The sequence below is a fragment of the Lontra canadensis genome, unplaced genomic scaffold, assembly GCF_010015895.1.
Source record: "Lontra canadensis isolate GAN:19392208 unplaced genomic scaffold, GSC_riverotter_1.0 scaffold72, whole genome shotgun sequence".
Lineage (NCBI taxonomy): Eukaryota > Metazoa > Chordata > Mammalia > Carnivora > Mustelidae > Lontra > Lontra canadensis.
Genome location: NW_022631066.1, coordinates 6,949,070 through 6,974,319, shown reverse-complemented (window position 1 = coordinate 6,974,319; position 25,250 = coordinate 6,949,070). Strand labels below are relative to the sequence as shown.

General features: G+C 36.8%; 1 protein-coding gene across 1 annotated transcript in view; it reads left to right on the top strand.

Annotated features, from left to right (window-relative positions):
* The window catches only part of MRC1 (mannose receptor C-type 1), a 99,526-nt gene extending 75,798 nt beyond the window's left edge, over window positions 1–23,728 (top strand). The window contains exons 23-30 of the mRNA XM_032880888.1: window positions 2,602–2,704; window positions 5,933–6,165; window positions 8,276–8,441; window positions 9,288–9,437; window positions 19,408–19,521; window positions 20,356–20,520; window positions 21,627–21,668; window positions 22,785–23,728. Coding sequence (XP_032736779.1) covers window positions 2,602–2,704; window positions 5,933–6,165; window positions 8,276–8,441; window positions 9,288–9,437; window positions 19,408–19,521; window positions 20,356–20,520; window positions 21,627–21,668; window positions 22,785–23,035 — 1,224 coding nt within the window. The 3' untranslated portion in view covers window positions 23,036–23,728. The remainder of the gene's footprint in view (window positions 1–2,601; window positions 2,705–5,932; window positions 6,166–8,275; window positions 8,442–9,287; window positions 9,438–19,407; window positions 19,522–20,355; window positions 20,521–21,626; window positions 21,669–22,784) is intronic.
* Window positions 23,729–25,250: the final 1,522 nt, after the last annotated feature.

Genomic DNA, 25,250 nt, shown 5'->3' with positions numbered 1-25,250 from the left:
AAGAAGCCTAACATTGATGTTAGACCGCAAGTCTGACACAGGAAAGAAGAGAGTATGAAGTGTGAGTGTGTGGTGACAGGCTCAGTTATAGAGCCCTGTAGGAGGTAGGAGGAAAGAAGCTTACTGTGGGATAGAGTGATCTAGTCAGTCAGTACTCACTTAGGGAGGCTCTCGTTTGATGAAGAGAGGGAAAAAAATCAGCTCTGGGTCTTTTCCTCAAGAGGTTTCAAACAATGATCTGGGAAGTTGGGTATGTGGGGTGGGGAAAACCATGAAGTGGGCAAGGTAAATAAAGTCTTCAAGAAAAGAGCACCAGGGGGTGCCTGGGTGGCTCAGTGAGTTAATCCGCTGCCTTCGGCTCAGGTCATGATCTCAGGGTCCTGGGATGGAGCCCCGCATCGGGTTCTCTGCTCAGCGGGGAGCCTGCTTCCCTCTCTCTCTCTCTCTCTGCCTGCCTCTCTGCCTACTTGTGATCTCTGTCAAGTGAATAAATGAAATCCTTAAAAAAAAAAGAGAGAGAAGCAAGTGGGTCTGGGTAGGAGTAAATGACTTGGGTTATAGTAGGGCTTTTATACACAAAAGGAGTAGAAGTAAACTTTGAAAGGTTGACAGCAGAATTTAGAGAAACTTAGTTGCTCCAGGAGTGAGTTTGGACTTTGTCAGATGGGCAGTGAGAAAAGGTTAGAGCAAAAAAATGATCTGATCAAAATGGTACCTTTATGATAGTCAATTGGGTGAGCTCTGTGTAGGGTAGATATGTTTAGATGATGGGTCAGTGATTTTCTGTTGAGAAATTCTTTGAATCTTCATAACATTCATGAGGACTAGAAACTTACTGAAGAAGTTAAAGTAGAATGGAGCGAGGTGAGGTTTGCTTAGAAAAATTTGTGTGAGGGGTGAATTTTGTGTAAAGCAAAAAAAAAAAAAAAAATTATTGTTGCCCAAGTTTGTTTTGTTTTGTTTTGAGAACATAAAGACAAGCAGAAACAATGGAAGCAAAAATCTGCAATCTCACCACCCAGGGAAAAAAAACACTGTTAATTTTTTGTTGGATTTATTTCTAGACTTTTTCTTAGTACGTGAAAAATAGAAAGTTTATTTCGCAAAAATGGAATCAAAACACACATACTGTGTTGTTACAATTTCAGGACTTGAAAAGTGACAAGGATTCACTACAGTGTGATAAAGAGAGTGTGAGAGAACTCTTCGTACAGGTTCTGTGGGGGAAACATGCTTGCTCTGTACAGGTTTTCTGGAGCAGAGCATGGGCTGTAAGCCAGCGTAATGGAAGATAAGAATAGCCAAGAGGGTAGATGGGAATGAACGGAGCATCTAAATGTGGGACTGGGAGTTCCTAGGAGTTGAAGTTCATGGGATAATGAGGCTGGGGGCAGGGCGGTTGCAAAGGCAGCCAGAGCAGCACAAGCTGTGGATCAGGGATCTGAGAACTGGGGCTCTTTCCATCTTTCTCCTCTGTATCACTGGCATGCTGGCCTAGCTCTTCATTGCTGCATGGGAGAGAAATTTCAGTCATCCTGTCTGTTCAAGATAATACCCAATCTCTCCTTCCTTTGTGGCTCTTTACCAAAAAGAAACCCTTCCTGGGGAGCACTCCTGCTCATAGCACACTTTGCATTCCTCATTTGTTGAGAAGCAAGATAGTGCAGTGCTGTCATCTATGCCAGGAGACAGGATGCCTGGGGTTTGAAGCCTAACTCTTATTTATTAGCTGAATAACTGTGGGCAAGTTAACCTGTGCCTCAATGAACCTGCACCTCATATCTCTCATCTATGAACGGGGCATACCCTAGGACCAACCACTAAGGATGACTGTGAGCTTACAGGAATTAATATGCATCTAGTACTTAGTACAATGTCAGATATTATAGATGTGAGCTCTAATTGCTAGAGCCTATGGGTAAAGAAGCGCAACACATGATAAATCAAAGACTTCATCTGACCCTGGATGAAAACTCTGGCAGGTACAAGTTTTTCTTTACTTGCTTTGGCTCATAGACTGTCCTCTGGAAGTTTGGTATTGCAAACATATCCACAACAAAAAATAGGAAAGTCTTTCCAGACTGGCATATGTCCGTGTAAGTTTGCAAATGACATGTGAAACTTTCTAGTTACATACCAACCATTTGCTCTGAATCCATAATGATAATTGCATAAATTAAATTAGCAATGAAGAAACATAGATTATACTCATTTCTCTTTAACAGTAGGATACCTGTTTTGGGGTTTGAGTCATGAGAATTTATATGGAGAAGATATTATTCTCCTAACATTTGATTGCTAAACTTTGATAGAGATGTATACCATTTCTGATAGCAAAGTTTCTCAGACCTGTCTCTAAAATCATCCCAATCTATCTGGTTTTAAATTAAAAATAGCAAGAATTCAGTGTGAGAGATTCACTTGGAAAGTGCAAGCAGTTTCCTGGAAAAAAGGATGAATTGAATGTGACTATAAATGAATCAGGATAATCTTTAAATTTGGTGGTTAAGAATGAGGGTTTTTTCCTGACTTATAATGAATTGATTAAAACAATTATTGATTCACACTAATTTTTATTTTTATTTTTCCACAAATGTACAGGCTGACTGTGTGGTTATTATTGGAGGGAAATCAAGGGATGCAGGAAAATGGATGGATGACACGTGTGAGAGTAAACGAGGTTACATATGCCAAACCCTTCCAGGTAGGTTCTCCCAAACCTCGCCTGCCCATAGAGCGGGGTGGTTTTATATATATATATTTTTTAAGATTTTATTTATTTATTTGATAGAGAGAGATCACAAGTAGAAGCAGAGAGGAGGGGGAAGCAGGTTCCCTGCTGAGCAGAGAGCCCAATGCAGGGCTCTATCCCAGGACCCTGAGATCATGACCTGAGCCGAAGGCAGAGGCTTAACCCACTGAGCCACCCAGGTGCCCCTTAATATATTTTTAAAAAATGATCTCCTTCTCAATTTTGCTCTAAACCTTAAATGGCTCTAAAACCATAAAATTTTATTTAAAGAATGGCCATTCTCAAGCACATTGTTTGTTTGTCACTGCAACCTGTGATCAAGAGAAAAGGTGACATTTTCTAGAAACTATTCATGAGCGTAACCCTTCATCCATTACCAAAAATATTTGTACAGATTACCCTTGAAGTTGGACCTTTTTCTAACTTCATAAGAAATATAGGATATTCGTCTACCTGTTCCTTTTTAACAATGTCACAGTAAGAATACTTCGGTTCTGCTTGCGTAATTTGAGAACCATTGGCACAGAACATCATATATGCCCCATCAGTTCTGTATTCTCTGCCTTTAAAAATGTAGATGTCTTTTTTTTTATGATTTTAAGAGTGTACCCAGTGTGGGGCTCGAACTCACAACCCCAAGATCAAGAGTTGCTTGTTCTACCACTGAGCCGGCCAGGTGCCCCTAAAAATGTAGATACCTGATTTGTGTTTCGCTTTGTATCTTAGGAAGCCCTGCGGTTAAACAAAAATAAAACAGAAAATGTGCAATTTGCTTAGAGTCCAGATTATGGTTGCACACACTTTAGTGTCCAGTGAAAGAAGAATACAAATGTCTAGTTACACAAAAAGAGGGCCCGAAATTAAAAGGTGGTTTAGAGAGGAGGGTGTAGGGGGGGGCGTGCTGCTTTCATTCTGAGAACAGCTCTTTGTGAGTTTGAACTAGAAGGTACTTGTTCTAATACATCAAACTGACTTTCCAACACTCTCCAGGGAATCAGGCAACTACGGTCAACTAATGACCATGAGTGAAAATCACTTGAGATATTTTCAGATGATTGAAAAGTGCTGCAGAAATTCTAAGCTTTCATTAATTCAAAAGCTGGTCTAGGACTTGTTGCTTTTCCCTCTATGCTCTGGTCCTATGGCTGCAGAATTTTAGGCCATCAGAAAAGTACACATGCCATCTGTGCCCGTGTTTTGAGGGAAGGAGGGAATATCTTTCCAGGAGTGAATGCTGACTCATAAGCTTTTTGAAAATCTTTTTCTTCTTATTATAAACATAAGTGATAGCATATTTTCCACTAATAAAAGCTTATTAAAGATAAAGTACTTATCATCATTCACACATACCTTCATGATTTTATTCATATATATATATATATATATATTCATGTATGTATGTGAATAAAACCCCCATTTAAAAAAATATGTAACACATGTTCTTTGTTGACATTTTAGAAAATGCAGAAAAGCATAAAGAAGGGGGGAAAGTTACCCACAATCCAACCACCTGAAAATAACTTCTCAATAGTTTAGTTTTTCCTTAGTCATTTTATGAATGTCGTAATAAACAAATTGGACAGATGAGCTATTTCCTAATTGCATATAGCCTTCCGTGAAACTTTTTAAAGCTTTACTTGAAGTCTCATTTGGCACTTTTACTGGTCCCCACATTCTCCACGGGTATTAAGACAAACCCAGACCTCCACAAGTTGGGAAACAGTAAGATCATTCAGTCTCTACAGGCTATATGTACCACGTGAAGGGTGCTGGTTGGAGTCTCTTGGTTTACTGATATTCTTCTACCAACACAAGGTGGCAGCAACAGCAGAAGAAAGGGGAAGCTGCCTTGGCCGAAATGAAGTCATTACCATACTAGGTGTAATCAAAAGCACGTTTGGCATTTGGATAGTGACAGAACAAGGCAGATGGTAGATTAGGTCGGTATTATAGTGGAACACGTCTGAGAATTAGCCGAGACAAACTTGGTAGGCAAGGACATCTAGAACCCTAAAATAGGAGTTGGCAATTTTTTTCTGTAGAGAGACACACTGTAAATATTTTAGGCTGCAAATATACATTCTCTGTTGTAACTCCTCAGCTCTGACATGATGCTAGGCAGTCACAGACAACATGTAAACAAGTGAATATGGCTGGGTTCCAATAAAACTTTATTTATGGACACAAATGTGAATTTCATACAATGTTTACGTGTCACAAAATATTATTTTTATTTAATTGTTGTTATTTTTGTCAGCCAATTAAAAGCCATTCTTGGCTTACTGGCTACAAAAACAGACAACAGGCCAGATTTCACCCTCTGGCTGTCATTTGCTAACCTCTCACTTTAGGGCATCCATTAAGGGACACGGAAAGAAACTCTTTTTTGGGGTGTTGACAGTAAAGGGCACAAAGGTTGGGTGGGCCTTAAACAGCCATTAGAAACACATACTGGAAGACTGAGGGGAAAAGTTCAGTGAGTCAGAGTGACTCTGTTTTAGGCTCTACCCCCTGAGTCGGTTTGGTCAAGATATGGGAGGCCTGGATGAGGGTATAAGCAATCGTCAGTAGGAGAGCCTGATCCTGAGATAAAGGTTAAATGACCCAGGACTGGTGTCTGGCTTCATGCCAAAACTTAAAGCAGGCTCTGGAAGGTCCATTACTGACAGGTAGAGTCAAATAGATACAAATGGATGCAAATTCATGGAGAGGGTGCAGCGCACAGAGGAGAGGGAGGAAGCTCTGTTGGTGGCCTTGAAATATGACCAAGATGGTAAAACAAAGATTAGTAATGACAGGATGGTAGATATTCTTTAATCGATGGAATTAAACTGTGCCATTTCTTTCATTCAGATACTAGATCTCATTGAATTTGTAGGCCTTTGGGTTTTTTTTTTCCATTTTTTTTAAATTTAGAAACTTGATTACATATCTATATTAATGGTCTAAGTACAGTTTGGAAATTATTTCATTCAACCAGCCATACTGATTAAAAAACAGAGCTTTGTTTTTTGGTGTGAAATGACTCATGAAAATATTTTTAACACCTGATGGTTTAGATTTATGCTATCCTGATTATCTTTATAATGTATGAGATATGGTAATAGATGACGTGTACCATTAACCCTCAAAGAAATGGTTATTGATAATGCTAATGAAAAATGAATCTTTCTGTTCCAGACTCTTCCCTGCCTAATCCTCCAACAACAATTCCAACAGATGGCTTTGTTAAATATGGTGAAAGTAACTATTCACTCATGAAATTAAAGTTAGAGTGGCATGAAGCAGAGAAGTATTGCAAGCTTCATAGTTCCCTTATTGCTAGCATTCTAGATCCCTATAGTAACGCATTTGCATGGATGCAAATGCAAAAATTTAATGAACCTGTGTGGATCGCCCTGAACAGTAACTTGGTAAGATGCCGGGAACATGTGTGATTTGACGTGATTGGTTAATTGTGATTAAATACGATTCTCTTTCTGTTCATTCTGTTGGATATTTGTTACATGTAAGACACTGTGCCGGGCAATGTGAATGATGTGAACGTGAACTAGACCTAATCTTGCAAGGACCCCAATGCCTTCAAGGATCTAGCAAGCTGGTGATATCTCTCAGAAATCAAACTAAGATTTATATAGCTTATATTAACTATAATATTGCTTTTGAATATTAAAATTAGATTCTGCATCTAAGCACTTCTATTTATTAACTTACTCCTCTCTGGTGTCCCAATTACAACTATGCCATCGGAATTAAGAAAGCAGATCAGGGCATGGTTCCTGGATCATGAGGCACTTTTTCTTTGTCGAGGCAAGCCCTGGAGTTATCGGGCCTAAAGTTGTGTGAAGAATTTCACTGCAGTCAATTCTCTGTGTTGCATAAAAGAAAAAGGCAGGTTGGTGGAGCATTGGAGTGGTGGGCGGAGGCAGTGGGCACGGAAAGAAGAGTGGTGATGAAGTGGCCAAAATATGCCTATAATGAGTCTTCTCTGATGCCCTGTGAGCCATCTGTCCTCCATCTATTTAGCTAGCCAGCCGGCAGAGTTCCTAATAGAATAGTGATGACTGCAAGTAACTAAGGGACAAGATCGAAAATGTTGAAGAGAGTTGTATAAAAGCTCTAATAAGAGGAGACAAAAGGTATGGGTTGAGTGAGGGTAGAAGGTCAAGAAGACTTCTCAGAGAAAGTGGGCTTTATAGATGTGGTCTGAGATGGCTGGACATAAAGAAGGAGTACCACAAAGAGACAAAAAGGCAGAAGGAGCTAGAACTGGAAAGCAGGTTGGTGTCAGATTTGAGAGAGCTTCTAATTGTGTGCTACAGAGATAAAAAGGTGCACTTCATGGGCAGAGTAATTCCTGAGTAGGGAAGTGAACATTTAAAAGTAAACGGTTCCATAATGATTTCTGTGATGAAACTTAGGCAAGACATTTTTGTGTCTATGTTGACTTTTCTTGAGTTAGTTCATTTTCTCTTATAGACTCATTTTCTTCTTATAGACATGGTCACAGATCTCTCATGAGTTTAAAACAGGTTTTTATTTATTTTTAGAAAGATCAAGTAGATTTTCCACTATCCGAACCTTTATAATTAAAACAGTAGTATTATCTTCCTTATGTCTGTGGAATTAATAACTATGTAAGTATTATGTGATTAAACGTGATAGAATACTACAAAATACTAACTTGGAATAACACATGCTTTTGATTTTGTCATTAAATCTTCGGTGATTGGTTTGGCAAATGAAATAATGTGGTTAAAATGGGAGCGATTTGAATTATTTCAAAATTCATTTATCTCATTAAGGCTATATATCATATTTTTAGGCATTACTTGTAAAATCTCTCAGGCTGTTAAGAGGATATTATTGATTAGTAATATTTTTGATGTTATTAATTAATTTATATGTGATCATAAATTCATTCTACTAAATTTAATAAGAAAGTAAGTGTGCAAATTGAATAAAACAATCGGCTGTGTAAAAATTACTCTCATGATTTGCTGGAAGACCGCCTTACTGGAAAGCAAGACACCTAGGCTCCTCTGTTACTTATCCATCTGATCTCACCTGTCATTTGTCATGTGTACTTTTTCAAAAGCTAACCAATAATCAGAAGAGATTAGTGTTTCTCCCCCAAAGTCTATCAAAGAAAATCACTTAATTTTCATTATCATTTCATTGATAATATAATAAACATTTTATTTGTTCCGAAGACAAAATTTGTATTACGCTGAAAACCTGTGAAGAAAGAGTTTCTTAGAATAGGTTGTAGGTGAAGTCTGTGTTTTTCAAATTAGTTTCCAAGGGTTTAGTTATGGGGAACTCTGAGAGTCTCTCTAAAAGAAAGGTGACATTTACTGAATTTAAGTTGGTAGAACTTATTTAGACAATGTACTTTTTGTTCCCAAATGTTGGAGACTGTCAAACTGTAGTCTCAAATATACTTCTGCTCTTCACTGGGTCTTTTTGGTGTTTTCGAAATGAGGCGAGACTCTCTGTTAATGGTGGTTTTTCTTCTTGCAGACCAATAATGAGTATGCTTGGACTGACAAGTGGAAGATGAGGTTCACTAACTGGGCTGCTGATGAGCCCAGACTGAAATCAGCATGTGTTTATCTGGATTCTGATGGCTACTGGAAGACCGCATCTTGCAATGAAAGTTTTTATTTTCTCTGCAAAAGATCAGATGGTAATTGAATACGCAAAAACAATCAAGGGGTTTGACATTTTTCTCAATAAGCTAAGACCTACCACTATTGATATTATTAAACAGTAACATGTTTTGGAGAATTAAGAATAAGATAATAAAACCTATCCCTTCACCTAACAAAAGACTGACCTGGGAATAAACAAATGTATAGAGATCTGAATAATAGAGAAAATTTTCTTCAGTGCTAGAGTTTATTTGCATTTTTTAGATTTTTGAATTTTTATTATTGAGATTATCCTCTGCATCTATGATGTCAGATTTGTCAGGAAATTATGATTACCTTTTATATCAACAGCATCTGTATCAGAGTAATTTTTATCAGAGTGCATATAGATTAATCAAAGTCAGTGAGATTATGGTTTTAGCTTTCCTAGAATACAGTCCTAGAAGTGGACGAGGATACATTCCTAGAGTTTTAACTGTCCCATTTCGTTATATCACAGACATGAGTCATAGCTAACAAGCGTTACTAGGCGTTAGAATTCCAGAAAAGAGTGACTTGGAGGGGGACTTTCTCGGCAAATTATTTTTAGGTGACCTTTTTTTAAGGAACTAAACATCTTTGTAAGTATTTATAGATCTGCCCTCTTCAGGATGACTTTGATTGATTTCTACGCTATCGGAATACAGTCTATTGAAATATATTTAAAATGAAAACAAAAAGATAAAGTAAAAAGAACACCCAATAACAAAAACGTCAGATCCAAATAATTACCATTAGAACTTCTTAAAAATAATCATCAATAAAATTTTCCTTAGCTGCTACTCTATCACACTACTGAAACTTTAGATTTTATTTTATTTGAACTGTCTTTTTATTAACAGAAATCCCTGCCACTGAGCCCCCACAGCTGCCCGGCAGATGCCCAGAGTCAGAACACACGGCATGGATTCCTTTCCACGGTCACTGCTACTATATCGAATCTTCGTACACAAGAAACTGGGGTCAAGCTTCTCTGGAATGCCTCCGAATGGGTAAGTGCCACATTGATGTGAGAAAATGCCATCATCCTCTACTCTGGACTACTGTCATACAAATAACACTGTACATTAAATCATATGGAATGTGAAGATACCTGTTCATTTTTCTCCATAATTTGTACCATAACAAAATGCTCAACATCATCCCCCCAATGTAATTTACAACACTGTAGCCTCAGTGTTTTAAAGAAATACAGTAGAAAGTAATCATTTGCCGAACAAGTCTTTCTTATTTTCTGCCCTAATATTCTAAATTGTTAGGATTGTCATTCTCAGTTGTCCAGAGTATTGTGTTCACCTCTTCTCCCAAAAGCTCAAGGTCCCACAGTGCCCAGGGGCCATTTTGCTTTACTGTGACTAGAAAAGCGTGGAGCCCGGGTTATCTGATGTGTGAAGAAGAACAAGACAAAACTCAAACAGACCTGACATAGATGGATAATTTTCCTCTCAAAATAAAAATGTTAAATAAAGTTAATTTGTCAGAGTGCATTTAAAAACGCCACTAAATTAAATCCTACTTTAAAAATTACTGAATTGTTCTTATACTAAATTTTGATTATCTTCTAAGTCAGTGTTCTTTATCCAACAGCGATATATATACGAGAGCTATATTCTCATTTCCTTCAAATTCATTGAAAAGTTGACCTTGAGTTTTGACCTTTTCTTTTTACTTTTAGGCTGTTTTTCCCCTTCAGTTCCATTGAGGTATAATCAATAAATGAAATTATAAGACATTTAAAGTATACAATGTGGTGGCTTGACACAGGTGTACATTGTGAAGGGATTCTCACCATCAAGTTTATTAATACATCATATCACTTATCACATATTTACCTTTTTTTTTCTTTTCTGGTTGGAACACTTAAGTTCTTCTCTCTTGGTAAATCTCAATTGTTTTACAGTGTAGCATTATCAGCTATAGTCACCATGTCATCCATTCAATCCCATATGCACACACACACATACACACACACACACACACACACTATATTTTCTTTATGCAGTCATCTGTTGATGGACACGTAGGTTGTTTTTCTACCTTGACTATTGTGAATAATGTTGCAGGGAACATGGGAGTGGAGAGCTACCTTTGAGAAGTGATTCCATCGCCTTTGTATATATAGATACCCAGAAGTGGGAATGCTGGATCATATGACAGTGCTATCTTTAATTTCTGGAGAACCTCCATGCTGTTTTCCATAAGGGCTATGTCAGTTTGCATTCCTACCAACAGTGTACAGGGGATCTCTTCTCATACCTCACCTCATTGTGGTTTTGATTTGTATTTCCTTGATGATTAGTGACATTAAGAATTTTTTCCTGTTCTTGTTAGCCATTTTTGAATCTTCTTTTGGGGAAAAAAAATCTATTCAGGTCTATTTGTCTATTTTTTGAGTCATTTTTTTTTATTTTTTGCTATTGAATTGTGTAAGTTCCTTGTACATTTTAGATCTTAAACCTCTATTAGGATATGCAGTTGGCAAATATTTTATTCCCTTCCATAGGTTGTCTTTTCATTTTGTTGATGGTTTCCTTGGCTGTGCAGAAGCTTTTTAGTTTGTGGTAATCCCATTTGTTTATTTTTGTTTTTGTTGCTTTTGCTTTTGGTGTCAAATACTATACACACACACACACACATAGTATATATGTGTACATACGTGTGTGTGTGTGTGTGTGTGTGTGTGTGTGTAGTCATTGTTCTTGGGGAAATAGATAGATAGATGATAGATAGATAGATAGATACCTAAAACAGGTAGCTTGCCACCTGTTATCTTCTTTTTGCTCCTCTGGGTGTATTTGATTGGCTCTTCTTGGAGGCCATCATTTCTAGCTTCCACTTTACCTATCTGCACTTTACCTGTCTGAATCCCACTCCTATATGTTTCTGTTCCATTATTCTTTAGCCCTGCGATTTCTGCTTGGTACTTGTTGATTCTTTCTCTCTCTCTCTATTGAAATTTTCACTTTGTGCATCACTTTTTTAACCTCAATGAGCATCTTCATAACTGTTGCTTTGAACTCTGTCAGGTAAATCAGTCACCTGTTTCATTAAGATCCGTTCGGAGATTTATCTTGTTCTTTTGTTTGGAACATATTTCTCCTTTTCTTCATTTTCCTTGATTCTCTGTGTTGGTTGCTGCACATTGGATAAAACAAACACCTCTCCCAGTTTTGAAAGCCTGGTGTCATGTAGGAGATGAACCTCATCAATCAACCCAACCCAACCTCCTGTTTGTCCCTCAACCCTTTGTGATGGTCTAAGCCGCCATCTTTGTTTTTTAGTGGCTCCCAGTAGTTGAGGGTGTGCAAGGAACCTGTGATGTCCCAAAGGAGAAAATCACAGTCAGCACATAAATGCAGGCTGATTAGAAGCCAGACTCTCAAGTGGCAGCTAGGAAAATATATAAGTCAAGTGTGTACACATGCTCCTTCCAGAGAAATATTGGTGACCTGCTTTTGTCATTGTGGCAAGACAGAGAAAAAAGGTGGTGGAAGTACCCCCCAGATACCCCAGACTTCACGGAAGATCACACATTGCCCCTAGATGCATGCAAATTAGCAGCTGGACCACAGGCAGTGGGTTGTAAAATATACAGTCAGTCCCTCTCCAAGGAAAGGCTGGAAAATGGGCATTTTTGCTGTTTCCTCTTAGCTGAGTCCTGAGTGTGGGGGTGGGGACAGTTGTGGTGAAGTCTCGCGTGCCCATTTAAGAACTGTTTCTTTGTTTTTCTGTCATCTTGTGGATCTTATGGCTGCAAACCCCACTGGTTTTCAGAGCAAGGTAGTTTGGTAGCCTGTCCCTTAGGGGGAAGCTTTAAAACTTGGATTGCTAGAGGTGTGGTCCAAACCCTTCTCTCCTCAGGGGAAAGCTGGGAGTTGGCTACTCCTCCTGATTATGTGGTGCTCTACTGGAGATAGGCTTTATAGAGTATGTCTCAGCCTTTCCTACTCCTTTAGATGTAGACATACTCTCAGTTACCCCATATGTCAGAGTAACTCAGCTTGTTTCTGGGTTTCTCCGAGGTAGTTGTTCCATGTGTAACTGTTCCTTAGTGTGTCTTTGAAGGAAGACATTTCAGGAACCTCCTATTTTGTCATCTTAGTCCCTTGCTGTAAGTTTTGACTTCAAATTCTGAGTCAAGTGAAGTCTCTTTGACTGTTCTTTGTTCATTTGGGGGGGAGGCTTTATTGTAGGGTATATATATCATATATATCATATGTTGGTTTAGTTCCTTTATTTCTTCATTTCTACTATCATATCTATGTAACATCATGTATGTCTATAATTGTTATAGATATGTTATATAGAGAGGTATTATAGATATGTTATATATATATACCTGTTATATATATAGAATATATGTATGGAACATACATAATGTATATGTTACATATATATGTCTATAATTGTTCTACCTTCTTACATATGTATGTTATATATGTGCCTATAATTGTTATATCTTCTTAATGAAATGAAAATTTAATCATTATACATGTCCTTATTTGTCTCTAGCAAAAATTTTTGTCTGAAAGTTTATTTTTTCCAGTATCAGTATAACTACTTCAACTTTTTTTAAGTTACTATTTGCATGGTATATCTCTTTCCATGCTCTTACTTTCAATCTTTTTGTGTCTTTGAATCTCAAGTGTGTATTTTGCAGATGACATATAATTAGATAGTTTTAAAATTTATTTTTATTTTCTTATTTTAATTGTTAAATTTATTCTGCCAATCTGTTTTATATTACAGCAGTTAATCTATTTATATTTAATGTAATTATTGATAGGGTAGGATTTACATCTGCCACTTTACTTATTTGCCATATATCTTTTGTCTTTTGGCTCCTCTGTTTCTCCATTTCCACTTTCTTTCATGTTAAATCGATAATCTCTAGTGTACCATTTTAATTTTCTTATTATTAAAAAATGATTTATAAACAAAAAATAAATTAATAGTCTCTTATTTTTAGTACCTTTATTAGTGCTTTTTATATCTTCATGTGGATTTGAGTTTCTGTCAAGTATCCTCTCACTTCATCCTCAAAAACTCTCTTTAGTATTTCTTGTAGAGCATATCTGCTTGTGACAATTTCTCTCCATTTTTGTTTAACTATGAATTTATTTTTTCCCCTCATTTCTGAAGGATAGTGTTGCTGGATAGAAAGTTGTTGGTCAACAATCATTTTCTTTTCCAGCCTTTTGAGTATCTCGTGCACTGCCCTCTGGCCCCCACGGTTTCTGTTGAGAAATCAGTGTTAATTTTTTTGAGGTTCTCTTGTACATGATGAGTCACTTCTCTCTTGCCAATTTTAAGAATCTCTTTCTTTTGACAGTTTGTGGTGTGAATTTCCTTGCAATTATCTTACTTGGAGTTTGGATAAATGTGGAGTTTCCTAGATGTATACATTAATGTTTTTTGTCAAATTTCAGAATTTTTTAAAATTTTATTTTTTAAAAGATTTTATTTATATATTTGACAAAGAGAGACACAGTGAGAAAGGGAGCATAAGCAGGGGGAGTGGAGAAGGAGAAGCAGGCTTCCCGCTGAACAGGGAGCCCAACATGAGGCTTGATCCCAGGACCCTGGGATCATGACCTGAACCAAAGGCAGATGCTTAATGACTGAGCCACCCAGGCACCCCATATTTCAGAATTTTTGACCATTATTCCTTCAAGTATTCTTTTTGCTTCTTTCTCTTTTCCTTCTCAGACTCCCATTATGTATGTTTTGATACACTTGATGATGTCCCACAAATCTCTGAGGCTCTGTTAATTTTTCTCCACCCACCCCCCCAATATTCAGACTGGATAATTTCAATTTACCTGCTTTCATTTTTTTTTTTTTTGTTCTTTCTTTTGCTTAATCAAATCTGCTCTTAGGCTACTCTAGTAAATTTTCCCTTCAATTATTGTGATTTTCAACTCCAAAATTTTAAGAAATAATTTCTGTCTCCCTCTTAATATTCTCTATTTGGTGAGATATTACGCATACTTATTTTTTCCCCATTCTTTACACGTGTTTTCCTTTATTTCTTTAACATACCTGATTTGGTCTTTGGCAAATCAAAGGTGTGGCTTTCTCAGAAACAGTCAGTATTAAATGCTTCTTTCCTTGGGTATGGGTCATACTTTCTTGTTGTTGTTGTTGTTGTTGTTTTCCATTTCCTATATTTTTTTGTTGAAAACTGGACATTTTAAATAACATGATGGGCAACTCTCAAAATGAGATTCTTTCCATTCTACAGAGTATGCTGTTCCTGTTTGTTGTTTTTTCTCTGGTTTAGTGATTTTCCTTCTCTAATTCTGTAAAGCTTGTATTCTTTTTCATGTGTGGTCACTGCAGTCACTGCTTCCTTAATTTAGGGGTCAGCTCATGGTTGGGAACAGATTTCCTTAAATGCCTAGAACCAATAAGTCTCCCAGGGTTTCCTGAGGGACTCTGCCTGAAGTACTGCCTTCCACATTCATTCAAGTAGTTTAAAACTCTGCCTTAGTCCTCCCTTCCTGTTTGTGCAGACACTCAAGGTCAGCCAGTGGTGAGAGCTTAGGAGTCCCTCAGATTTTTCATAAGAATGCATGTCATCTTGAGTGTGTACATGCCCCAGTGCATGTCTGTGGCCTTCTAGATTCCCAAGAATGGATTGAAGTTTTTTGGAGTCCCTCATATTTTTCATAAGAATGCATGTCATCTTGGGTGTGTACATGCCCCAGTGCATGTCTGTGGTCTTCTAGATTCCCAAGAATGGATTGAAGTTTTTTGGAGCTCCCTGTGGACTGCTTATTCCCACTTTTCCTTTTAACTTTTTTTCTTTGTTATCCTCTTTCCCTCACCTGTTATCCCTGCCTCGGGCATCTGTGATGTTAGACAATTGCCACTGAAAGTTTTTGAAAAACGCCATCAGGAAGAAGGCTGTTGACACTGTTGAGTTCTGAAATAGGATAAATAAAGCCAAACTTTGCAAGTGAGACTTTCCATGGAACTGTCAGATAAAATAATGGAAATTATTTGAATTGGGACTTTGAAAGAGCTCCAACCCCATTCTGAGTATTCTGGTGGCTTCTAGGCTGCTGGTTTCACAGTGATTTGGGTGCTATTTGTTTTTAAGGTAAACAGAGAGCTGAGGATAAGACAATGAAATTAGAACAAGTTAAAACACCATGAAGCTCACTCTTTATCCAAGTTTTCAATGCAAGTTTTTTTTTTTATGGAGAAACTTTGTTTTCAATTTTAGGTGACATGTTTTCCCATAAATAAAATAAATGATTCTCATTTATCAAAACATGTCCAAAATATTTTGAATTGGTTGTTATCTTTGAAATATATTAAACAATGAAATATGTAATCATGCAATAAAAACAATCACCAAGGGGATCATCCAGGACTCAGAACCATGCAATGCAGGCATACAGTTAAGTGTAGGGTTCTGAGATTCAGAATGCCTGGATCATGCCCTCTGCTATCATTGGGATCTTGACAAATTACTTACCCTCTATACTTTTGGGTCCTTATCTATAAAGCGAGGTAACAGTAGTGCTCATTTAATAAGATAGTTGTAAATTTCTAGTGAGATCATACTTGTAATGCACAATGTGAAATGTCTGGCATAAAGTGCGTAAAATATATTAGTTGTTATTATTATAAAGCTATAGATTTTTACTATAAACTCTAATGCTGATACTGAATCAACTCTAATGTAATGAGAGATGTTGATGTCATAGTAATCTAACCAGTCTTTCAGTTTTCCTCTCTCTTTTTACTTTGTACAGTCCTATACCTAAGAGCAAGATTAATAATTAACCCTGCTGCCTAAAAAAATCTAAGTGTTCTTTATCACTACCTTAAATACCAATCTCTTTCTATCTGCAGAGAGGCCTAACCCAAGTCTTTTTTCACATGTTGACCAGAGTAGTCCATCCAAACTGAGCCATCTAGTAACACTCTAAGTTCCTCCCAGTAGGTAGGTCTATATATCCATCATTTGTCTATATCATATCATCATGAACCAAATACAGAGGAATCCATGTATCTGCATGCCACATTCTTGAAGAAGCTCTAGGCTTCCCTCTCTTTGTCTCCTCTCTCATTCCTTCTCTTCTTGGAATTATTTTCTATTCATTCCACTTGAAATCCTATGCTTCTCAATAACTTAAATTATTTTTCTCCATGCTCTCCTTTAGTTACTCCACTTAAAAAAAAATCTTCTCTTCATTTGACATGTCAGTTACATATCATACCTATTTTCTCTTCTAATCCATCCATCTATCCATGCTATCTCCTGAGCCATAACCTTGTTAAGACATATCTATGATGACCTGAAAAGACATTTTTCGAAAGAAGACATCCAGATGGCTAAGAGACACATGGAAAGATGCTCAACATCACTAATCATTAGGGAGGTAAAAATCAAAGCCACAATGAGATACCACCTCACACCTGTCAGAAAGGCTAAAATCAAAAAGAGAAGAAATAACAAGTGCTGGTGAGGATGTAGAGGAAAAGAAACCCTCATACTCTGTTGGTGGGAATGTAAATTGCTGCAGCCACTGTGGAAAAACAGAATGTAAGTTCCTCAAAAAATTAAAGATAGAACTATTGTATCATCCCATAATTCCACTATTGAGTATTTACCCAGAGAAAACAAAAACACTACCTCAAAAAGATATATGCACCCCTATGTTTATTGCAGCATTATTTATAATAGCCAAGACATGGAAGCAACTTACAAGTCCATCATTAAACAAGTAGATAAGGAAAAATGTGTGATATAGGTATATATGAAATGGAATATTACATAGCCATGAAAAGGATGAGATTGTGCTTTCTTTTTTTTTAGAAACATGACGGACCTAGAAGGTATTGTGCCAAGTGAAATAATTCAGAGAAATACCATATGATTCCATTCATAAATAGAATCTAAAAAAGGAATAAACAATCAAAAAGCCAGAATCAGAACTATAAACACAGAGAACAAACTGATGGTTGCCAGAGGGGAGGGAGGTAGAATGTTGGGCAAAATGGGTGAACATGAGAGAGGGAGAGATACAGGCCTCCAGTTAAGGAATTGGTAAGTAAAGGGAATAAAAGCAGAACATAAGGAATGCAGTGATAATATAGTAGTGATGTAATTGGACAGAGGGTAATTGTACTTCTGGTGAACATAGTATAATATATCAACTTGTCAAGTCACTAAGTTGTACGCCTAAAACTGATATAACATTGTGTGTCAATTGTAGTCAAATAGAAAAAAACTCACACACAGACACATTGCTACAACCAAACCCCCCTCAAAAGGAGATATTACATGAATGCTTAAATATCAGGAGGCAGGGATCAAAGTGAGCCATCTTAGATTCTGTCTACCATGAGAGCTATTGCAATAATTTGAGTGTGAGATACTAGTGGCCATTCTTAAGGTAAAGGTAATAGAAACATAGAGAAGCAGACAGATGTGACAAATATTTAAGCAGTAAAATCAACAGAATTTGGGCGTAGGCACTAGAAAGGGTGGAAGTTGAGAATGATTCTCATGTTCAGGCCTGAGCCAGTGGAAAGATGCTGCCGCTGCTGTTCACTGATACATAAAGAGCTAAGGAGAAATAAGATTTTGGGGCAAGAATTTTATGAGTTTTGTTTTGTACATGTTGAGCTTGAAGTGACAGTGAAACATTACAGCAGAGTTTAAAAAAAAAAAAAACACGTCCTACTGGTCTTTGCATGTCCTTCAGCAGCTTTTTCAGTGTCTTATACAAAAATTATGCTTAAATCAGGGAAATACAAATCAAAACCACAGTGAGATACCACCTCACACCAGTCAGAATGGCTAAAATTAACAAGTCAGGAAATGACAGGTGCTGGAGAGGATGCAGAGAAAGGGGAACCCTCCTACACTGTTGGTAGGAATGCAAGCTGGTGCAACCACTCTGGAAAATAGCATGGAGGTTCCTCAAAAAGTTGAAAATAGAGCTACACTATGACCCAGCAATTTTACTACTGGGTATTTACCCTAAAGATACAAATGTAGTGATCTGAAAGGGCACGTGCACTTGAATGTTTATAGCAGCAATGTCCACAATAGCCAAACTATGGAAAGAACCTAGCTGTCCATCCACAGTTGAATGAATAAAGGAGATGTGGTATATATATATATATTATGCAACCATCAAAAGAAATGAAATCTTGCCTCTTGCAACTGACATGGATAGAACTAGAGGGTATTGTGCTGAGTGAAATAAGTCAATCAGAGAAAGACAATTATCATATGATCTCTCTGATAATTTCCTCAAATTTCTCTGAGGAAGTTGAGAGGCAGGGTGGGAGTTGTGGTGGGTAGGGAAGGTAAAAATGAAACAAGATGGCATTGAGAGAGAGACAAACTGTAAGAGACTCTTAATCTCACAAAACAAACTGAGGGCTGCTGGGAAGTGGGGGTTAGGGAGAGGGTGGCTAAGTTATGGACATTGGGCCTCCCCAACGTGCTATGGTGAGTGCTGTGAAATGCATAAGCCTGATGATACTTGGACCTGTACCCCTGGGGCAAATAATACATTACATGTTAATAAAAATAATTCAAAAAATAAATAATGCTTAAAAAAATTTTTTTAAGAGAGCATGAGCAGGGGAGGGGGAGAGGGAAAGGGAGAGAGAGAATCTTAAGCAGGCTCCACACTCAGCATAGAGCTCAGTGCAGGGTCTGATCTCATGACCCTGAGATCATGACCTTAGCCCAAATCAAGAATTGGCCAGTTAATTGACTGAGCCAGCCAGGCAGCCTCCCCTCCAAATCTTACTTTTAGCCAGGAAAGTGAAATTTTGAGAAGATAAATGTCTACTTTTTGACATTCTTCCCCTTAAGTGGGGATGTTGGGGTGATTTTTATTGCTCTTACTATCAATACTGTCATTATAAAAATATTATTAGCTACTTAAATGTCATTCCATCATGTTGTTTTTTTATACTTCGCAGGCTCCTCTTTGGTTTCCATTGAAAGTGCTGCTGAATCAAGTTTTCTGTCTTATCGAGTAGAGCCGCTTCAAAGCAAAACCAATTTTTGGATAGGATTGTTCAGAAATGTTGAAGGTAAATTTGCAGAACAATTATTTAATCACAAATATTTCAAAGTGTTCTGTGCAAAAAAAAAGTTTTCTGTTCCAGAAAGTCTTGTCTTAAATAATGATAAATTTGTGAAGAGTTTGGAAATTCAAACTTATACTTTCATAAGTCAATTATCATATGGTTTCACTTATTTGTGGAGCATAACAAATAGCATGGAGGACATGGGGAGTTAGGAGAAGGGAGTTGGGGGAAATTGGAAGGGGAGGTGAACAATGAGAGACTATGGACTCTGAAAAACAATCTGAAGGGTTTGAAGAGGTGGGGGGGTGGGAGGTTGGGGGAACCAGGTGGTGGGTATTAGGGAGGGCATGGATTGCATGGAGCACTGGGTGTGGTGCAAAAACAATGAATACTGTTATGCTGAAAATAAATTTAAAAAATGATTAATAAAAAAGGAAAAAAAATAAAATAAGAACTGAAATTTTAAATGACTCCATATAATGTTATCTTGAAAGCTGTTGATTTAAAGTGTTTTCTGTAGCTAAGTTAGTTTAAGAAGAGTTAAAAAATAATTTCTCTCTTCTGCCAGGAAGAAAAAAATAGGGAAGCTTAAGTATATATATTTGTACTAATTAGGAATCAGTTTTCAAATAATGCTAATAAGAAACATAATCTTTTCAGTCTTTTTTCTCTGTAATAATTGGTTATTATAATCTTGCATACTAAAAGTCTGGTGGTCAACAACAATGGATTATAGTATAAAATAATATGTTTATAAATTTTGCATGAATAAGTGGAATTTATTTTAAGATGGCTGATTTTTAACCTCTGATTTTACTGACTTCATTCGATCATCAGGAAAATGGCTGTGGATAAACAACAATCCAGTCTCCTTTGTGAACTGGAACACAGGAGATCCTTCCGGTGAACGAAATGATTGTGTAGCTTTATCTGCATCTTCTGGATTTTGGAATAATATTCACTGTTCTTCCTACAAAGGATATATTTGTAAAAGACCAAAAAGTAAGTAAGAATTCTCCTTGCAGTACCTGTGTTCACAGTCCATCCTAGTTTCTTTCCAAATATTAAGGGGTCAGGTGTGGGATTATAATGTGGTTACGGGTCCCGTTATACAAGCTCGCCCCCATGTAAGTGATAAATCCCCGGTGATCAGTTGTCCGCAGCTCTGAGTGGACGAACTCTGTGTGCAAAGCTGACATAATAATTTAGATATATCCATACATTTATGATGGGATCCCCAGGCATACAGACTATAGAGTTGTAGGTGGTTTGAGGAGTCAGCTTGCAAAGCCTTATGGCATAAAAGGAAAAAGGGATAAAGTTTGCCCTCTCCACCAAACCAGAAGGGATTGGGGTTCTGGAGAGGGATCAGAATTCACTGTGGGATAAATCATGTAAGACCAATTAAATCTCCTGAGATTAAGCAGCAGATCATGTAAATACAAGAACTGGGGGAATTAATAGTGTTCTATGCCCACGATGTAGTACTCTCTAGACTTTAATAATATTTTTATGCCATTCCACTTCACATAATATCCTTCCCAAGAGATAAAATTATTAATTAGATAATAGAATTAAATAAATAAATTAGGTAAATTAACACTCTACCCCCCAGTAGATTTTATTATTTAGGAATTGTGTTGTTCTTTAGTCTTTTAAAACTCTGTTTGAGACACTTCAGTGGAGTGTTGGAGTTTTATTTTACTTTTCATTCAAGTGCCTTGTCGTACCTTAGGCTTCAGTGGACCAATTTCAAAACAGCCTAGAATATGTTATTTTTGGATGGGTTGGGAGATTTTGAGGATCAGTATCAGTGGGTCAAATGCAATTCAGTGGATTGTATTTTCAGAAATTTTATTGTATTCAAACTCTCCCTACAGTTGTAGGATATTGAATCAGGATGGATGGATGGATGGATGGATGGATACATACATAGGTCTTCTAAATTATATTTATCTATCCTCTATCATCTATCTCTATATATCATATCACCATGGACCAAATATGGAGGATTCCATACATCTGTGAAACAAATAATAGTCACTATCTGCATGCAATTATTCTGGGTTTTTTTAAGTAATTAATTAATTTTTTTATTTCACCAACAGTTGTTGATGCTGAACCTACACATTCATTAATTACAACAAGAGGTAAGACCACTGTGAGATTTTAAGTTCTGTACTAGTAATATATCAATACAGTTTATTTGTTTTAAAAAACATAAAAATACCTTCCTATATTCCCTGTATTCAGTAGAATTGTGAGTTACATTAACCTTTGTCAATACGTCATCAGCCTCCCTTGAATAATGCTCTAGGAAAGCAGACCTGGGAGTCAGGTTGGGGTTTTTACCATAGATATTATCGAAAATATTGCTGTATTACAGAGGTGTCTTGTGGAAACCACAGGAGAGATTCCTCTCCAGAATCCCTGTGGTTTTCCTCTTTTTTTTTTTTAAGCAATATTTTAAATGTTATTTTTATAGACAACTTGAACCAGGTAACTGAAGGTAACTGATCTTATTTCACCAATTTTGTCAGCAGCTAGAAAAACTCAGAGTGACATTAATGGTTTGCTTGCAATCTCCTTATTAGCCTCCTGAGTGTTCTTTATTAACTAATTATACTCATGAGTTCAGATTCCCTCTACTCTGATGTTCTCTTTTCCTTAGTTTTCTCCTTTGCTTTTTTAAAATCATCATCATGATGATTATCTATTTATCTTCATATGATGTATTTGTAAGCACCATTAAATTATTTTGAAACAGGTGTACATATTTTAAAACACCGATGTTTACAGGGTGCCTAGATGGCTCAGTTGGTTGAGCATCTGACTCTTGGTTTTGGCTTTGATCATGGTCTCATGGGTCCTGGGATCGAGCCCTGTGCAGGGCTCGCTGCCCAGTACAGAGTCTGCTTGAGATTCTCTCTGTCCCTCCCCCTGTTCTTGCTCACACTCTCACTTTCTCTCTCTCTTTCTCTCAAATAAATCAATAAATCCTTAAAAACAACAACAAAGAACTGATTAACTAAGAAATGGAATATTCCTGCAACTGAATAATAATCTTACACCTAAAACAATCCTCTAGGTCATGTGGACTCTGTTTTCATGTCCTGCATTTCTGTCTGACAAAGGTCAAGGAATATTTGACATGAAAGGACATTTATGCATTTTAGCTTTTCCAAAAAGAAAGTTGTCTTGTTCTCCATAGCATTCTACCTTTTGCCTCTCTCCATCTTTCTCCTCACGATTTTGTTTATTTCTAGCTGACCCAAGGAAGATGGATCCTTCCAAACCGTCTTCTAGCGTGGCAGGAGTTGTGGTCATAGTGGTCCTCCTGATCGTGGCAGGTGCTGGCCTTGTGGCGTATTTCTTTTATAAGAAAAGACGTGTGCCTTTACCTCAAGAAAGCACTTTTGAGAACACTCTCTATTTTAACAGCAGATCAAGTCCAGGAACTAGTGATATGAAAGATCTCATGGGCAACATTGAACAGAATGAACACGCAGGCATCTAGTGTCCTAATGGGATTTCGATATATTTGAATTTCATAACATTATAACTAAAATGTTAAGGTCTTTAATGCAATGTGATTGTTTCTTTAAAAATTTGTACTGTAGTGAAATGGACTGTCCTTTTTCTTTGCCTAATTGAAGAAATAATTGCTCATGTTCTAGTCTGGCAAGGGATTTTCACGAAAGAGGGATAAGGATACGGACTACCACTTGAAAAATAGCTTAGGTGAACACAGAGCACAATAATGCCAACTTAAAATTTAAGCATCACTGGTGTGTAGCCAGGATCAACTGCATGTGGGTTAGAAGAACCCCAAAGACCTAAGCTTCCTGAAATAGATCAAGGAGCTCCCAAAGCAATGTTTGGTAATTAGAAGACCGTTTAAAAATTCAGGTACAGATAACCTCAGATGGCATGAAAATTTAGTCACTGTTTTCACTTACCAGTCTTGATTTTTACTTCAGTTACTTAGAATTGTATTTGTACACATACAGAAAGAATGAGGCAGCTGAGAATCTTGTTTTTTTCTGAGCAAGGTTTCCCAGGCTGAATCTTGCAAAGGTGTTCTTTGTCCTGTAATATGTATATCGGGGATACAAAGATGTGAAATAAAAATGTAAATTTGCATAACTGGATGTACTTAAATAATGTGAAATAAACATCAAAGACAAGGTCTATTTTTAATATATGTGTATTTTGGTGATCTTGGTAAATGTCAATTTTCTTTTAAGTAAGACTTATTTATCTGTTTACCATATACTTTACTCTGAAAATAAATAATATGATTAGTAGAGGAATTCTTTAAACCCTCCATCTATTTGGGAGAGATGTGTTGCTAAAATAGGTGTAAAATGAATTTTTTTTCCCACAGTGACTTGCATAATTTCCCCAGATCTTCTCCTATAACACTGGTTCAAGTCAGAATTCAACAAAGGCACTGTTACTGAAAGTTAGGTCTCTAAATATCTTTTTCTCACTTTAATAATTAATCATTCCTTTTTGTCTTAAAAAATGTTGCCTTAGATAAAGCTTCCTGGTTCATTGTGTAATACTTGGGAGGTTTTCTATCTCACGCAGCTACCACACTATCAGCTCATCCTGGCCTTTGTCAAGACCTGCAGTCCCAGGACTGGACTCAGATGGCGTCAAGAGGTCTGGGAACGTCCAAAAATTACACACATAATGCTGTGCTAATTTGTGTTTGTGCCTTCTTTTTTTTTTCTTTTCTGGGAAGAAAATGGCAGATTTTCCGGTAAGTCTGTAATTCAAAACAGATGAAGAAGCTGAGCATTGGGTAGGATGAGGATGGAGTTTCTAATATCCCAACTCAGATGAGTAACAGGAGGAAAGAAATAGGAAGTGAGAGGCAGGTAATTGTGGAAAAGGTTGCTGATCACAAACAATTCCCTCTCATACTTGAAACAGTAGAGGACAAGTTGCTTTTTATTTTCTTGGTAAGAATGAAGCATTTTCCATCTGAAGAAATAGCAATGGGAACGATGACTGTAGAATCACAGCTGTCTGTAGTGAACTATGCTAAAGGAATGACTTTCCTAATATAATATATATATTAGGATATATTTTTAGGAATATATGCTATATATATTATATATACCAAAATATACTATACATATTTCACATATATACCATATATAGTATCTATTATATATATTATATAGACATATACTATATATTCATAGCATATTACAGATACTACATATATAGTATATCATATAGATAGATACAGATATATATTACAGATATACATATGCATAGTATATATATAATAACTATTATAGATATATAGTGTGTATATATACTATATTATATATACTGTATATATATATTTTAAAGATTTTATTTATTTATTTGACACAGAGAAAGATCACAGGTGGGCAGAGAGTTCTATATTAGATATGAGGCCTATTTTGTATATATATATAATAGTAATTTTTTTAATATTTTATTTATTTACTTGACACATAGAGAGAGATTACAAATAAGCAGAGAGGCAGGCAGAGAGAGAGGGGAAAGCAGGCTCCCTGCTGAGCAGAGAGCCCGATGTGGGGCTCGATCCCAGGACCTTGAGATCATGACCTGAGCCGAAGGAAGAGGCTTAACCCACTGAGCCACCCAGGCGCCCCTGTAGTATATATATTATATATAATCTATATTATAGTATCTATAATAAATACTATATATAGTATACATAGAGT